The sequence below is a fragment of the Drosophila willistoni genome, chromosome 3R, assembly GCF_018902025.1.
Source record: "Drosophila willistoni isolate 14030-0811.24 chromosome 3R, UCI_dwil_1.1, whole genome shotgun sequence".
Taxonomy (NCBI): Eukaryota; Metazoa; Arthropoda; class Insecta; order Diptera; family Drosophilidae; genus Drosophila; species Drosophila willistoni.
In genome coordinates this window covers 1,016,367-1,034,903 of record NC_061086.1, presented here as the reverse complement: position 1 = coordinate 1,034,903, position 18,537 = coordinate 1,016,367, and the positions used below count along the sequence as shown (strand labels likewise).

The 18,537-nt window shown below is 38.7% G+C and overlaps 1 protein-coding gene and 2 pseudogenes across 1 annotated transcript; 1 reads left to right on the top strand and 2 right to left on the bottom strand.

The window, feature by feature from the left end:
• The first annotated feature begins 395 nt into the window (after positions 1-395).
• Positions 396-1,020, top strand: LOC6650070 (annotated as a pseudogene).
• Positions 1,021-1,059: 39 nt separating this feature from the next.
• On the bottom strand, positions 1,060-2,424 carry LOC124459721. The gene is made up of 2 exons (XM_047009328.1): positions 2,295-2,424; positions 1,060-1,395 (listed from the first exon to the last, which is right to left on the bottom strand). The coding sequence occupies exons 1-2, from the start codon at positions 2,319-2,321 to the stop codon at positions 1,060-1,062; spliced, it is 363 nt and encodes a 120-aa protein (XP_046865284.1). The 5' UTR covers positions 2,322-2,424.
• A 5,911-nt stretch (positions 2,425-8,335) lies between these two features.
• On the bottom strand, positions 8,336-10,547 carry LOC26529798 (annotated as a pseudogene).
• Between the last annotated feature and the right edge of the window lie 7,990 nt (positions 10,548-18,537).

Here is an 18,537-nt window from a genome sequence, read left to right as displayed (position 1 = left end):
ACAATTGCGAGAAAAGTACAAAATGTCCCAAAGTTGGAGAAATGAAGTGAATAAAATTATTTATTTGAAAAGAAAATGGAATTCATATAACGTAGTTATTATTTGGAATGCTATTAATAAAGCACTGGTAAGTGACGACAAACACAGTGAAATGAAAATAAAAATGTAATTGCATAAATGCATCTTTATATCGTTGTAGGAAAAAAAAAAATTAGAACGCTTTGTAAATGCACCGCTGAAAACAAACAATTTTTATAAGGATGCTAGAGAAGTCGCCAAGTTTTTATAACACAAAGTACAATGGATTGTACTCATTCCGCAACATGAGGGCGTAAGTTGAAGTGCACCTGGCCGCCACGTTTACAGTAAAGGCCATCGCTAAATCATAAAAATTGACCATGTCCAATCTTAAGCAGGATTTGGATGAATATTTGCTACTACAAAGCGATCAGAAAAAGAATTTCAATGTAAAGATACCACAAATAAAGGTGTCCAGTTTGAGTGATATATTTTCCCGGAATTCAGAGCCCGAAGCAAACAGTTGGCTAAAGAATACACAGGACTCTTGCTGTCCCAAATTGGTACGATTGCTGTTAATCTGAGATACGTGTGTGTACATACATATCTCATCATTAGATCCCTTTTTTGCAGTATCGATTGCAGTGAATAGTTGGCTTCGTGGCTTGGCTTGGAATGGCTTGGCTTATCCTAGAAGAACGCAAATTCGCATTACTCTACACACTGGGCAGTCTATTCTTTATATTGAGCTTCTGTTTCCTAGCCGGCTTTGGTGATCCTCTTGCCTTCTGTTGACCCTCTGGTGCCCAAAAGCACTGTCTTCACCGTTCTCTTTGCGATGGCACAAATAATTGCATTACACTTCATGATTGTGGACATGGTGCCCGGGGGTACTACTGGGCTCAAATTCTTTGTCCAACTATTCAAAAGTGGCGTATCAAGTGCCACCTCATCGAGTGCTTTGGCCGTTTGAGTGACCATCGATCGAAATGATACACAATAAATTAAATACATATATACCAATATCTTCACAGGCTTCTTTTATTGCCCCTTAATTGTAAATGCAAATGTAATAAAAAGTAAAATAAATTGCGGCGATAGATCTGGCACAGAATCACTTTGCATATAGTCCTGTTGTAAATCGGTTTGATTTGGCGGCTCTACTAGACCCACTCCACCAATAACTGCACCTTCAAGCGGTTGTCCATCCTCGGAAAGGCTTTGTCCTACACGGGGATGCTCTTGATCTACTTGTTGTTCCTCGCCCGCAGAATAGCAAGTGCTTAGACCACAACCAGCCAAATGTTGTGCCATTTTATTGCCGTTACTGATGGTAAAACGGTCTGATAATTGCATTTGACGCAATGCAGCCAGCCACTAGAAAGAAGCAAAAAAGAAAACGATGTTTTCAAAAATTATTAAAAATCATGTTTGGCCTTTGATTATCCTATTAGGATAAGTAGATTTAATTATATCAATAAGATAAGATAAAACCCTGTCTGGTCTGGTTTACAAGCCAAATTACTGAGACTCAATTTGTTGGTATATTAGTGAGTTGAATATTCGAGTGAAAAAAAAGAATACTTTAATGTTTTTAAGAACAATATTAGACACAAAAAAATAAATTCGGTGAAAGAAAGAAAACTGTAGAGGAACCTTTAAATAAATTCCTTAACGTTTAATTTTGGCTAACAAAACCGAAATAATATACAGTGAAACCTCGATATAACGAACTTCGTTATAACGAAAAACCCAATATAACGAATTTTTTGTTAAGTCCCTTGAAAGGACTAAGGTTTTACATTTCAGTACCTATAGCGAATCAATAGATATAACGAATAATTTTGCGATCCCCCTCAGATTCGTTATATCGAGGTTTCACTGTATATTTATACATCTATGTATGTATATGTAATATCATGCCATGTGCGTTTGATCACTTCAAGAAACAAATAATTTCTAAATTTCTCTTTTTTTTTGTAAAATTATTTTTAGTTTGGGTTTCTGTTTGTTGGTACTTTTTAAAACAAGTTAACTCACAAAATTAGATAGCTAATTAGGATAAATTATTTTAAGCTGATATTTTATATGTACACAAAACTAATCTAAATGCAAAAATTTTTTTTTGAAACGTTTGTTTGTTTTTGGTTTTTCTTTTTGGAGTTAAATAATGCTGGCAAATTAACTAGTTAAAAAAATAAGTCATTCTCATCACAATCTTAAAAGTATAAACAGGGATAAGAGGTTTGAGGATTCTCGGCTGACTAATTACTAACGTTTCTTAAGCCGTTTGGGTGCAGCATTGGCCGGTGTCTCCTTGTAGATGGCCCTTAAAATACTCCAGTCCTTGAAGGGATTGGTGGCCACCTAGAAAAATATACATACAAAGATTAATAAGTCCAAAATGAAGCAAAATAAGTATCTTCACTGACCTGATAGTATTATAATGTTATTAAATGCCTGTAATGCGTATGTGCCAAAAGATTCTCACCACACCAGTTCGTCGAGAAACTGTTGGATCATCTGACGTGACAGCAAGGATAATGTATTTTGGAACATTCGTGGTACAACGCGAGAGTGGCTGGAGAATGGCCTGGAATCGTTTTTTATAGTTACGATCACCATCTGTAATTGGTTCAACGGCTCGCAATCCTATGGATTTACCTGAATAATCATAAACGCCTCCACTTAAACTGCCCAAAGAGATTAGGTGGATGTTGGGCACCCAGTATATGGAAATTTGGTAACATCCGTATAGACACCTAAAAAGGTATTAACGTTGGTGTCCTTGCCGTCCTTGTTATTGCTGTCCTTGCCATCTTTAGCACTGAAAGATTTATCCTTGCCGGAATCTTTCAGTTGCGATCCATGTTTGCCACCCTTGAGTTGGGGTGTTGACTTGCATGTGGAACCGCCAGAGCCTCTACCCTTCAATGCTCACAATCGCCATATGTCTGTGGAAAAATATAGAAATCGTAATGAATTGTAATCCTTAAACATTAGTTGTCCTTCTACTCACAACTACTCTCTCCCACATGTTCTTGTAACTCCATTATGGGTGCCCGGAAATTGGAAGTTACTTACGTACACCTACAAAAATGCAACAAGTCCTTGCACCACAAAAAGTGAATACCCTACGAATACCCTTTCCGAACCACGGCGAACTCCAACCGATGAGGCGAACTCCAACCGATGAGGCGAACTCCAACCGATGAGCCGAACTCCAACCGATGAGGCGAACTCCAACCGATGAGCCGAACCGATGAAATTTTCCAACATTAACATTGTTGCACTTTCCAGTACTGCATTCGAGGCCTGAACATTTGACAACACTGCTGAGTAAAACGCTAGCGTTTACTCACGCGATTTAAAAACGCGTGAGTAAACCGCTCGAACATTTGAGTAAACGCGCGAACATGTTCGAGTTCGTGAGTAACTCAGTGTCGCCACACATGAGCAGTCTAGCGCCGCCAAAGAAAAACTCCGTCATTATGGCAAAGTGAAAAGCGTTTTATAGCATCGCTATTTTTATTCCGATTTTAATAATATTTTATAGGGGGCTCGATATTAAAAAAAATTATTAGTGTGGCAAATTTAACAATTAACAATTAATTTAACAAAAAATTGTCTGTAATTTTTAATGTCTTTAATTTCATAATGTCTGTAATTTCACGTTTCAAAAAATCACCAGAAATTTTAGTAGTCATAAATCCACCGACAACAACATGGTTGCCACATAGTTCAGTTCGAAAAGTCAAATCAAAACTATTGCTTTAACCAAAGTAAATGTTTCAAAACATAAATAAAAGTATTCTTGATTAAGTGAAGCTTTTAATTTTTTAATAAATTGCGTAGTTTTCGTGTATTTCCCAAGAAAAAATAACTATTTCTCTGAAGTGGCAACGTTCACCTGTAAACGTCAAACATTTGAAATTGTATTCGTGTGCCCAAAATATTATCCCGTTATTTCAATTTCAATCTTGTTTTCTTATAGGAATAACAATTATGAATTTCTTGAATTAAACTCTTGGTAGTTCATTAAAAAATCGTCTCAAATAATAAATTAATGGATTGTTATAAAAAAGTAATCGTAGTAAAAAAAAAAAAAGTAAAATCGAGCCAAGTTTGGCTAATGCCAAATAATTATGTCCTTGCAAAAAGCGTATATTAAATTTGGTCAAAAGTGTGCAACGCATAGAAGGAAGCATCTTTGACAATATAAAGTATTCTTGATCAGCACGACGAGTCGAGTTCATATAGCCATGTCCGTACGTCTGTCCGACCGTCCGTCTGGATCAACACAAACTCCTTCTAGACCGTAAGAGCTACAGAGAAAAATTGAATTGAAATTTTGCATGTAGGCTTGTAGGCTTATACTGCACAGGTTGTATATCTCGGATGTAGCAGGATCGGACCACTGTACCATATACATACATACATAGCTCCCATACAAACGGCAAAGTCACAAACAGTGTCTTTTCGAAATAACTCCGTTGTTTTCTAAGCTATTGTCATAAAATACTTAACCCTCTAACATACAAAGCCATATATGGCTTCTCACTTTCAAAAAAATTTTTTTTTGTTTAGAACGGTACTTACGATTGCACTATTTTCGGTTGGATTTCGATGTTCATAGGTTTTTTGTTTTTGTCGCTGAAAAGTATTTTTATTTTTAAAGAATATAAAGTTTTCTTTTATAAAACTAAATAATTTGAGTATAGGTAAGCATTACAAGTACTAATATACGCAAAAAACTGCGGAAGCCATATACATATGGCTCTACATGCAGTAGCGCGTGCATGATATATTCTACGAATCCATATCCGGAAGGGGTCCATAATTTGGGAGTAAGCGGAAATGTTGTATCAAGATTATTGGCAACCATACCAAAAGGAAAAAAACTACAAGGTAGTTAACATTCTTTCTACTTAAGAGAGAAGCAATCCTGTGTCATCGGAAAACCGATGCATTAAGAAAGCCAAAAAGTATATAGACATCGACCTATCCTAACGCAGTTGACGTGTAGAATTACCACATGGGTGACGTTGACTTAATGGATTCTTTACTAGGACTTTATAGAATTCAATTGCGTTCAAGAGAGTGGTATAAAAAATTTGTTCCACATGATTGATGTGTGCGTGGTTAATCCATGGATTTTATGGCGTCGTAAGTCAGATTAATACATGGGACTCTTCGACTTCAAGCTTTTAATAGCTGAGCACCTGGTCAAGGCAGGAAAAATAAAGAAGCGCGGAAGTCCTGCGATGACTCCAACTTCATCCCCGGCTAGAAGCAGGGAAGGTACTGGTTCTACCAGCAAAGATAAACACCAAGAAATTCCCTTGAATTCTGTTCGGGTGGACAAGCACACAATGAATGAATGTGTATGGAGAAGTGGTATATTTTGGCACTCATGCAAAGCGAATATGTGAGAATGAGACATGCTGAAAACATTCGAATTACTCGGGTATCACAGAACATACATTGTATTTCGCGTATTTATTTCGTGTGGAGTGTCGAAGCAGTCACAAAAATGGAAGGAGAGAAAAATAGCCATAGCGAAAATGTAAGTATTTAAAGAGTACTTTGTTGGTTTTGTGTTTGTTTGTTTTGTTATAATTTTATGCGCTTTTATTAATAACATGTTTCCTGTGACCTGTCCATACATGTTTTTTGTGTAATTTCTTTCAGATTTAATCAAGTTTTATTAAAATATACACGTTGTGAAAGAAAGTGTCACACTGGAAATAAAGGCGAAGCTGAATAGTGGCATGTACAGTTTAATAGAAAAGAGGGGTCGAAGCGAAGTTTGGAATTTTTTTTCAAAAATAAAAAATGAAAATGGGCAGGAATTAGTTGAAGTTGTAGCATGCAAAATGTGTTTTTCAGTGCTAAAGTTTACAGGTAGCACATCTAATTTGGTCAAAAAACTCCACCAATTGAGGTAAACTCAGATACTAAGCAGGAGGGCGTAGTTGTCGCCACTGAGTGGATTATAAAAATTGCCGTCCATTAAAAATTATTGCTGATTCCGGCCTTAAGAAATTTGCATCTTTTTTAATAAATGTTGGTGCAACTTATGGTTCCAATGTCGATGTGGATAAATTATTACCACATCCAACTACTTTTTCCCGGAATATAGCAGCAAATTACGACTTGCATTTTGGGCCAATAAAAGATGAAATTGTAAAATATAAAGCTTTTGGATACGCCATCACCAGTGACTTATGGACAGATAATTATTTAAAAGCTTCATATCTGTCCTGCACGGTGCACTACCTAAAGGAAGGAGTACTTGTTGATCGTCTTATGGCCATGTAATCAATGAAAGAAATTTCCTGCACTGGTATGTTAGCTTAATCTTCAACTGTATAACATTTATTTAACTAAATTTTGCAACTAGGTGCAAATATTCGAGCAAAAATAGAGGAAATCTTGAAAAACTTTGATTGCGGTCTCGAACTGGACAATCCAGTTATTGTAACGGATCGTGGATCAAATATAAAAGCTTTTCACGAGTTTGAGAAAATCAATTGCGTCAATCATCTGCTGAACAACTCTGTTGAAAAAAGCATAAATGCCGTGCCCGAGCTGGGCTCTATGGGCAGTGCGTGCACCAAGCTGGTGAAGTTCGTAAAAAAATCTGGAATGAACTCATCCTTGGGATTTTCTTTAAAAAGTTTTTGCCCAACTCGTTGGAATACGCTGTACTACCTCCTTAACTCAGTTGAAAATAATTGGATTGAATTGACAGCAATACTTAAAGATAAAAATCAGACAAATAGAATTGGCATAGAAGGCATAAATATAAACCACTTAGGTTCGGTTGTCAAAATATTAGAATCTTTTGAGATAGTTTCAAAAAAACTGCAGGCAAGCAAACGACCAACAGTTCATTTAGTAATTCCGAACATAAATAATTTAAAAAAAGTCTGTCTGTCCGATTCCAATGATGTTGACATCATTCAAGATCTTAAGTCCGCATTGAACATTCAAATTTTATCGACAATTGAACCAAACCTTTCAAAGTACCACAAAATAGCCCTATTTCTTTTCCACCCACAAATAAACTATTACTATTCTCCCACAGAGAAAGAAATAGTATTTACAGACTGCAAAGTCTGTTTAAGTTTTTTTTTAAATAACAGTTTGTGTAACCTTGCAGAAATTGCAATAGCAAACGATGAATTTGCTGATTATGTGCAGGTTCAACACACTGATCCAAATAAAGGTCAAGTGGAACAGGAAATAAAGGGTTACTATAGTATTAATGTTCCATACAGTACAAATGTTGATGCACTGGCTTGGTGGGACATGCACCAAACATTTTTTCCATTGTTGTATAAAACAAGTTGCAAAATTTTTTGTATACCGGCGAGCAGCGCGGCTTCTTAAAGAACATTTTCAGACGCCCGAAACTTAATTACTGAAAAGCGCTGTTTAAATGCAACAAACCCGGAAAACATAAACAAAATAATGTTTTTACATGCTAATATTTAAAAAATATATATATATCTATGTATGTATGTTAAATAAAATAGTAATAAGCCAAATAAATATAAAAATGTAACTCTTGTATTTGTTTACGTTTTAATGTGTTCTAGTTTCAATCCTTGCTTTCTATGCTTTAGGTTTCCCAATATTGTGAAATACATTTTTAATCTATTTCGTTTCAGAATTCAATTTCTACTCCTTGGCTTGGCTTCTTGATATTTGAAAATAATTAAATCTATTATGCTTGACTAATTCTACATTAATCAATTGGTTTTTATTTAATCGACATTTTTATGCACATATAAAGCCAAACCATTTTAAAGGGATGGATCTAGATCGGATCTATTAGGTCCAATTGAACAATGGACCCTGGAACACTTCAAGGTATATACAAACATTCTTAATAATTAGTAATGGTCTAAGTAATGTCCGTTTTTTTATGTGTTGCCCATAGATCCATCTAATTAATACATAATAAATTAGATAAACATTGAAAATTAAACCAATCGAATCAGTTCATTAGAAGTGTTGAGCCAAAAAAAAAAAAAACGGACAAACATTTTAGCAATCTTAATATTATTGGCTCGAAAAATGCTTCCTTCTCTGTATTATCTGAACAATTTTATAAGATCCGCAGCAAGAAAATCTACCCATAAAGAAAGTCTCATCAAGTACATAATAAATGTATTATATTCAAGTTATTGGATAATGATTTCTAGATCTAAAAATTAATAGATACTTTCAAAAAAGAACTCTTTTAATTATACTTATAAGCAGGAATAAAAAGTATTAAATTAGCGATGTGAACAACAAAAAAACCTTGTTATAAAAACATGGTTGGAGGTGGATTTGCTGTATTGGCAATTATAGCTGAATAGTTAAGAGCCTTTTTCATATTGGCCACCTTATTGAGATTAGCCAGACGCTTGAGTGTTTCCAGTTCCTTAATAAATACGGCGACAGCTTCTTTGGTTGTGGCCATGTCGCAATCTTTCAAGTCCGTCTGAGTATCCTCTTTTTCCAATTCTATACAAATTAAATGATGGTTCAACTAAAAACTCACCATCTATTTCCGTTTGAATTTCGTTCAGACGATTCATGACCAATTGCTGTTGCACTTTTACATGATCAATCAAACGATATTGACACTCTTCAGGATCGATGGCAGCTTCTGGTTGTGGTATATTTGGGAAATCCGTTTGCTGCTCCAGTTTGGTGCCCTCGCCTCCCAATTTATCTTCATCCCATTTCTTGGCCCACAGATACAATTTGGGATGACAACGATTATGTGCAATATTAATTTTGACCATTAATGAATGCATCGAACGCTTGGCGTCCAGGGGATTGCCGGTTAGAGTGTGCGACTGTTTAAGCAAGTCGAATTGCTTGGCCGTTTGAGGATTGGCTCTGTGATAGGAAGCCACTGGAAGTTTGCCCTCGTATAGCCAATCCTGGTCATGTTTGAATCGCATCGAATCACGTCTCCGCTGGGGATTCCGGCAAAGAGACATATTTCAGACATATTTCTCAGGGACATCCAACTCCTTGTTGATGCCATTGCAGGCTCCATGCTGCCAGCACAAGCAGAGTTCACATTGAATCATTAAACCATCCTCCTCGCCTCGTTCACATATGCAATTAATAATCTCCTCTTGACGCATGCGCACAATGCGAATAAGTTCGTCATTCTCTTTGATATATTGGGGAGTCTGCTCCATTGGAGGTGTCAAAGCCGCATTAATATCGTGATCATTCGATGAGGGAGTCGATATCGAATCCGCTGTAGCTGGCGAATCAATTGAACTTATTGGAGTAGTTGGGACACGTCTATTTTTTGGCAGCATCTGGTGTCGATTGGCCTGTCTCCTCGTGATCCCGACACAGAAGTACGCATGGAACGCTGACGAATGCTCTTTCTAGAACCAGAGGTACGCTTGGGAGGTGACAGGCGAGACCTTTTAGCCGAGTTGCGGTTAAGCGGCGAGCTGTTTGCCTCCGACGGTGGCACCAATGTTGGACTTGCAACCAAGTCGACAAGCGGCTTTTTTTCTATCCGTTCTTCCACCGATTTAATGGGTAAAATGCTAGAAGCTATCCCCACTGATCTTGCTGCAGAAGATGTAGTACCGATTGCACTTGGCACACCTTCTCCCGCACCAGCAATCGGTGGTACGCCGGATGGACGTTTCAATGATCTTGAAAGTTGGACATCTTGTTGACGCATTTTGGCAAAGAACTGTTGATTTGGTATTTGATTCTTGGGTATAACCTGATCCACTTGATCAATCGATGAGGCATGAGTACGCTTCACAGCCAGCTACCGCATCTTGGGACAATAGCTTACACAAAGACACTTTGGAATATTAATAAAAATCCAATTTTAAATTATTGTTGAAAACTTACTCGGCAAACTCTTTGTGGTAATGACGTATATGTATCTGAAGGAAATCCTCCTTTCGATAGGTTTTACCACATCCCTCACGAGGACAGACAAATAGATTATCCATTATCTGGACCTTCAAGCCACCAATATATGCTATACAAAATAGAAAATAAATATATATATCTCCAAATTTCGTTCAAATATTTACCAAAGCCATTCTCCACGGCGGCCGATCCCAGATTCGCAGACACCAAGCCATCCTCCAATGCCTTTTCCTCACTGGTCTGGGCTTGGGGTGACATCAGTTCAGCCGGTAGCATCAATGTTGCCACTGGCGTTTCCATATATTGACTGCTTTTTGTCGAGCTTATGGGCGTGGCTGGCGTCGACGGCAAAGTGGCTGAAACGTTTGACTTTCTAGATGTGTCAAGAGAGACATCCATTGGTGTGGATTCGTCTTCAAGGGCTGCTGTGGAGTGTAATCATGGGTATACACATACGGATTAATATCTTTAGCGCGGCGACGATGAATCCTAAAATCATAGACATCGGGATTGTAGACCAAATCTTGGGATTCCAGGAATACCTTCAAGTCCGATTTGGAGCGAAAACGTTTGCAACTAGGCGAAACTAAAATAACATCCCATTTCCCAAGTAGTCCAAAAGTTTAAATAATTAAGTTTGTCCTCACAATCAATTCAACTGACGCCGTGTACAGACGTATTTTTTTTTTAAGATTAGATTGCTCTAATAGCAATAAATACTATAAATACTAAATACTACTAAATAATACTGCAACAACAAAGTGCGTAATTTTTACAAAAGTCATGTCCACCAATTCGGGCCCAAGCTCTCTTGATCCCCACCAGCAACAGCTACAAGAACTAATTGTACAACAACAACGTGAGCGTCGACTCTCGGTCCAACGCAACAACGAGTACTTTTCGGTGGTGTCGCCGACCCCACTGAATGCTAACGTAAGCAATAACACCGAAAGTGCTAGCCACTCAGCAACCAACAGCATCTTACCGTGGAGAGAGCAGTGTGCTTCTCCATCAATATCGATAACTGGGTCATCGATTGCACCGACCGTCAGCTCGTTGACAGCAACTACTGCAAAACCCAACTCGTAGTAAACCCAACGACTTCTGTCCAAACTGGAATGGATAGATATATTAAAATAACTAAGCGGAAGCTAAGCCCGCAAAAGAAAAAAAGTGGCAATACGCCGAAAATAACCAAACCAAATGAACGAGTAGCACCCCTTAGCGGGAATCGTTTTAAAATTCTTGCCGATCAGCAAGACGATCAAGCCGGCGCTGTAGATAAAGTTAAATTGGCTAGACCACCCCCTTTATACATCCGTGGAGCCAACTGAAGCGCTCTGATTTCGAAGCTAGTAGAAACAGTAGGGGCAAATAACTTTGTTGTAACCCCACTCAATAGGGGTAACATTAAAGAAATTAAATGTCAAACCCAAACTGAGGACAATTTCCGCATCATCGAAAAGTACCTCCGTAATGCTAACACCAACTTCTATACCTACCAACTAAAAAGCAGTAAAGGGCTCCAGGTTGTGTTAAAGGGGATTGAGCCATCGGTCCCTACTCAAGAAATAGCAGACGCGTTGGTCGAAAAAGGGTTTGCGGTCAAGTCCGTTGTCAACATCATCAACAGGAACAAAGTCGCACAGCCGCTCTTTAAAATCGAGCTCCAGCCAGATGCAAAACGGTCGAAGCCAAATGAAGTGCACCCGATCTACAACCTACAGCTTCTATCGCACAGAAGAATCACCGTAGAGGAGCCCCATAAGAGACACCAACCACCGCAGTGTAAAAACTGCCAGGAATACAACCACACCTCTAACAATTGCAATCTTAGGTCAGTGTGTGTTGGCTGCGGCGAACATCATGAAGATGGCATTTGCACCAAGGACAGAAACAACGTCGCTCTAAGACTATGCAGCAACTGTGGAGGGAACCACACGGCCAACTACAGAGGATGTCCTGTCTTCAAGGATCTTAAATCACACCTAAACGGGCGCAAACCCCCAGCTGGACCAAAAATCACCTTCAACGCCTCCAAAACTACACTCGAGGTTTTCTTCGCCAAGGCTGTTAGATCATCCAACATGACTGCTACAACCAGTCCTAGTGTATCCTTCGCTAGTGTGCTCCGAACTGGACAGACGGAGCCCGCGAAAGAGACCCCGTCACTCCACCATCTACAGAATCCGCAACCCAGCGCACCAGAGCTTGGCCAGCAAACTCCAAGTGGTTTAGAGGCCCTATTGATCTCACTCAATCAAAACATGACCACTTTTATGACGTTCATGCAAAACTGTATTCACGAACTGATGCGGAATCGAAACCTGCTTATCCAGAAGCTTATCGAGAATAAATAATGGCTTCCCTACGTCTATGTCTTTAGAATGCTAACGGCATCTCCAAGCACAAAAATGAACTGCAACTATTCCTAGACTCAAGTGAAATCGACGTTTTGCTGATTTCGGAAACACATTTAACATCGAAAAATAATTTTCAAATACCAAAATATACCTTCTACGCAACAAACCATCCAGACGGAAAAGCTCATGGCGGGACCGGTATCCTAATCAAAAACCGTATAAAACACTCGTTCCTCAATAGATTTGAAACACAGCACCTACAAGCAACTGCTATAACCGTCCAAACCAGCTGCGGCAACACTACATTGGTCGCCCTGTACTGCCCACCACGCTTCTCAATCTCTGAAAAGGAATTATTCTTTAACACACTCGGAGATCGCTTCATTGCAGCAGGGGACTATAACGCCAAACATACGCACTGGGGATCTCGCCTGGTAAATCCTAAAGGCAAGCAGTTGTACAACACAATAGTCAACCCTCTCAATAAGATGGATTGCGTCTCACCGGGTAGGCCTACTTATTGGCCCAGATCCACAGAAAGTGCCTGACTTGATTGATTTCGCAGTAACCAAGAGGATTCCACGTAATCGGATCACTGCGGAAACACTGCTAGATTTAACTTCCGATCACTCTCCAGTGCTATTCACATTATTAACAAGACCTCAAGTACTTGATCGCCCATATAGGCTTACAAACAACAAAACAAATTGGCTTAAATTTAAAATGTACATGAGTGCCCACATTGACTGTTCGCCGAAACTGGATGCTGCAGAGGACATTGATATGTGCGTCTCTGCACTTGAGTCGATGATGGGAGCTGCAGCAAGAGTATCTACTCCACATGCCTCTTCTTACACCAAACCTGTTGACAGGCCTACGAACCGGCGGATAGAACAATTAGTAACGGAAAAACGACGTCTAAGAAGAGAATGGCAGATTACTCGATCACCAGCAGCAAAACTTCGCCTAAGGCAAGCTCATCGCAACCTCTCCAAGGCGTTAAGACAAGAGGAAAGCTGGGCTCAAAGGAAATACATAGAAAAGCTCAGTCCAACCAGCACTAAACATCCTCTGTGGAAAGCCCACCCAACTTTAAGCGCTCCTACAGAGACAATTTCACCGATAAGGAGTCCAACCGGTGGATGGGCCCGCAGTGACGAAGAGAGGGCATCCGTATTTGCCACACATCTTAAAATGGTTTTCCAGCCAAATCCAACATCAAACTCATCTGTACTTCCCCCTTCGAACACATTAACGGATAGTGAGTACTCGGAACTCCAATCGGACGAGATCACTGCAGTTATTAAAAACCACATAAAGCCGAAAAAAGCCCCTGGCCATGACCTAATCACACCGAAAATGATCCTAGAACTCCCTATCATCGCCATACAATATCTGCAAACTGTTCAACGCTATAATAAAAATTGGCTACTTCCCAACAACATGGAAAAAGTCCATTATCATCCTATAGGCCAATTAGTTTGCCGCCATGTCTTTCGAAGCTTTTTGAAAAGGTCCTGCAAATCCGACTAAACTCATTTCTGGCATCGGAGAACATAATATCTTTGCACCAGTTCGGCTTCCGCGAAAAACATGGTACAATTGAACAAGTCAATCGCATAACATCAGAAATACAAACAGCATTCGAACTAAAAGAATACTGTGCGGCTGTCTTTCTTGACGTTGCCCAGGCTTTCGATAGAGTTTGGCTGGAGGGTCTGATGTTGAAAATCCGACAAAAATTGCCACAGTACACCCACAAACTCATTGAATCTTACCTTTACAATAGGAAATTAGCTGTAAAATGTAATGGCTCCGTCTCGGCTGATTTTGAAATCAAAGCTGGTGTACCGCAAGGCAGTGTACTCGGCCCATTGCTCTACCTGCTGTACACTGCAGACTTACCAACGAGTTCAGGACTTACAACGTCCTATTTTGCCGATGACACGTCAATCCTGAGCAGATCCAAATGCCCAATACAAGCCTCTGTAAAATTAGAGGAACACCTCGAGGTGGTAGAGGAATGGCTAGTAACCTGGCGTATCCGGGTCAACGAGCAGAAATGCAAACATGTTACATTTACGCTTAACAGAAGAAACTGCCCAGCTCTAATGCTAAACAACGTACCAGTTCCTCAAGCCGTGGATGTCACTTACCTTGGCATTCACCTAGACAGAAGACTAACTTGGCGCAAGCACATCGAAGCAAAAAAGTCAAACTGAAAGCAAGTAGCCTACATTGGATCATCAATGCTCGGTCCCCTCTACGTCTGGAGTATAAAGTCCTCCTATACAACTCCGTACTGAAACCCATCTGGACTTACGGAGCCGTACTATGGGGAAATGCAAGTACCAGCAATGTCGATTTTATACAAAGAGCGCAGTCGAAGATTTTAGGATCAATCACGGGGGCCCCGTGGTATATACGAAACGACAACATTCAAAATGATCTAAATATACCTAGCGTAAAATCTGAAATAGGTACTCAACAACTAAAGTATTCTGCGAAACTGGATGCACACCCAAATGTTCTTGCCAATTCCCTTACGCGAACTAATAATAGAACTCGTCTTAAAAGAAATGACAGACCAACCCAATAACAAGTTATTAGGGCCGCCTGCAATATCCCCAGGATTTATCTTAAGTACTAGATTAAGAAAATATCTCAAACTTGTTGTTAGGCTCTAATTTAAGAGTAGATTCAACAAATATATATTAAACGTTAAAAAAAAAAAAAAAAAAAAAGTTTGTCCTCATCATTTTCACAAAATCTCTTATTACTTATACGATCCATATTCAGAAGCTTTTCATATGTTTTTCCCTATTTTTTTAGTGTGCCCAGTGATTTTACCTAAGTATTGGCAACCCTTAAATGAAAATGGAGCTAAATATTACAGCCCTGTGCTATAAATAATTTGCATTTGTTTTTTTAGTTTTCAAAAGTTAACGCATAAATTGGTATTGTTTGTTTGCATAATATCTGTCAACTCTTTCGATAAATAAATACCACTACTCCCAATGCTCGTTCAGGTTACTAGGATTCTAAGATATCTTCTACGTTCAATATTTAACTAATTGTAATCGACAACAAGGTTGTTGACTGGTGTTAACATTTAGGAAAGGTTTTAAACTCCTTTTTAAGGTAAGAAGCCACAAAAAAAACCAAAGCAAAAAGAATTTTCTCAGATTTTTGCAATTTTAGTTTTAAAAAAACAATTTTTGAACTCGTAAAGCAATCGAATTTATAAGAGTCATTATTAATTGATGAATATGAACCAAAAGGACCGTAAAATTTAGTCTACTTAAAGATTTCCCAATAAAAAGAAGCGAAAAACAGGTAAAATGCACAATAGTGCACAGTTAGGAGTAAAGTTATAAATCTTAATTTTCACGATAGCAATTAGACGGAAGTCGGAGAAGGTTCAGATGCAATTGCGCAAGGAAGGGTTAATGGTAGAGTTTAAAATAATCATTTCATGGCCTTCAACTAGAAAACTTGTTCGTGGTGAAGAGTCTTACAAACTTTATATTTGTCTCTATCGCTTCAAAACCCATATTTAGATTAGATAAAGCCAACTGGGCACTTTTCCAAACACTTACAGAGAGACATTCTACCAAAACACCCCCAGCTTAAATATAAACCAGACAGCCGGGGCCAACTTCGGCCGCGTCAAAGTTTGTATACCCTTGCAACTTTTTTGGTATCTCTTTAATTACCTATAGCCATCAAAGTGGAAAAACGTTTAAGCTAAAAAGTTTGCGAAAGAACGGCCTACATAGGAAATAACGAAGTTATTGACAAAAGTCACTGTTTTCCAGAGATCGTTCCTATGGGAGCTATATGATATAGTCACCCGATCAAATTTGGCACAGTCGTTTATATGTGTAATTAACTCACCAATATTAAATTTCATGATCATAGCTTAGAAAATAACGAAGTTATTAAGAAAAGTCACTGTTCGTGACTTTGCCATTTGTATGGGAGCTATATGATATAGTGATCCGATCCGGCTGAATCCGAGATATACAACGCCTGCAATACTGCAAATACAAGCGTACATGCAAAATTTCAGCTCTGTAGCTCTTACGGTCTAGGAGGAGTTTGCGTTGATCCAGACGGACGGACGGACGGACGGACATGGCTATTTGAACTCGTCTCGTCGTGCTGATCAAGAATATATATACTTTATATGGTCGGAGATGCTTCCTTCTATGCGTTGCACACTTTTGACCAAAATTAATATACCCTTTTTGCAAGGGTATAACAAAGAAACAGCCAACTTAATCAAAATAGTCCTTCACGCGGCTAACGAATCTATCCCCAATCGCATCGAAACCATAGGAAAACCAGAGGGCCGGGGCTAACTTCGACCGCGTCAAAGTTTGTATACCCTTGCAACTCTTTTCTTACCTATAGCCATCAAAGTGAAAAAACGTTTAAGCTAAAAAGGCTAATGTCCAAAAGAAACGCCTACAATCGCATAGGAAATAACGAAGTATTGATCAAAGTCACTGTTTTCCACCGATCGTTCCTATGGGAGCTATATGATATAGTTACCCGATCCTTATCAAATTTGGCACAGTCATTAACAGACATATTAAACTAACAAATGTTCAATTTGAAAGCAATCGCGTCAAAAGTAACGAAGTAATTGACAAAAGTCACTGTTTTCGAAAGATCGTTCCTATGGGAGCTATATGATATAGTCACCCGATCTTGATCAAATTTGGCATAGTCGTTTATATGTGTAATTAACTCATTAATATTAAATTTCACGACAATAGCTCAGAAAATAACGAAGTTATTAAGAAAAGTCACTGTTCGTGACTTTGGCGTTTGTATGGGAGCTATATGATATAGTGATCCGATCCGGCTGAATCCGAGATATACAACGCCTGCAGTATATACAAGCCTACATGCAAAATTTCAGCTCTGTAGCTCTTACGGTCTAGGAGGAGTTTGCGTTGATCCAGACGGACGGACGGACGGACGGACGGACGGACGGACGGACGGACGGACGGACGGACGGACGGACGGACGGACGGACGGACGGACATGGCTATTTGAACTCGTCTCGTCGTGCTGATCAAGAATATATATACTTTATATGGTCGGAGATGCTTCCTTCTATGCGTTGCACACTTCTGACCAAAATTAATATACCCTTTTTGCAAGGGTATAAAAACTGTCACCCGCTCTTGATCAAATTTGGCACAGTCGTTTATACATATGTGTAATTAACTTACCAATATTAAATTTCACGACAATAGCTTAGAAAATAATGAAGTTATTAAGAAAAGTCACTGTTCGTGACTTTGCCATTTGTATGGGAGCTATATGATATAGTGATCCGATCCGGCTGAATCCGAGATATACAACGCCTGCAGTATATACAAGCGTACATGCAAAATTTCAGCTCTGTAGCTCTTACGGTCTAGGAGGAGTTTGCGTTGATCCAGACGGACGGACGGACGGACGGACATGGCTATTTGAACTCGTCTCGTCGTGCTGATCAAGAATATATATACTTTATATGGTCGGAGATGCTTCCTTCTATGCGTTGCACACTTTTTACCAAAATTAATATACCCTTTTTGCAAGGGTATAACAAAGAAACAGCCAACTTAATCAAAATAGTCCTTCACGCGGCTAACGAATCTATCCCCAATCGCATCGAAACCATAGGAAAAAAACTGTACCAGAAAACTGCAGCAGTTAAAAGACCAAAAACTCACAGCATGGAATACCTTTAAAAGAAACATTAATACGACAAACATTCTTATCTACAAGAAAGCTAATTTCCTACTTAAACGCGAAATATTTTGCATTTGCAATTTGTTATGCAACAGAAAAATAACTGTCCTCAATAACAAAACGTACTCCAATACACTTCCTTTAGAAAACGGTGATATGTGATTAAATGCGTAATAATGTCAAAGCTCGATTTTGGCACACACTTCTATGGATATGCACCAAAATCAGTATTAAGCAAACTCAAAACAATTTACCACACAGCCATTAGACTTGCATTCAATGCATTCCGCACTACTCCAATTAACAATTTATTATACGAAGCAAATATATTGCCAATATAATACAGGACATTACACGCATTTCACAAAAACTTTAAAATCATTTTAAATTTCAAGAATTCACAGCTGGAAAACATTTACAAAAAAATCGTAAAATCCAAAAAAAATATCAAATCTACCTTCTTCGCTTTTTCACACATTAA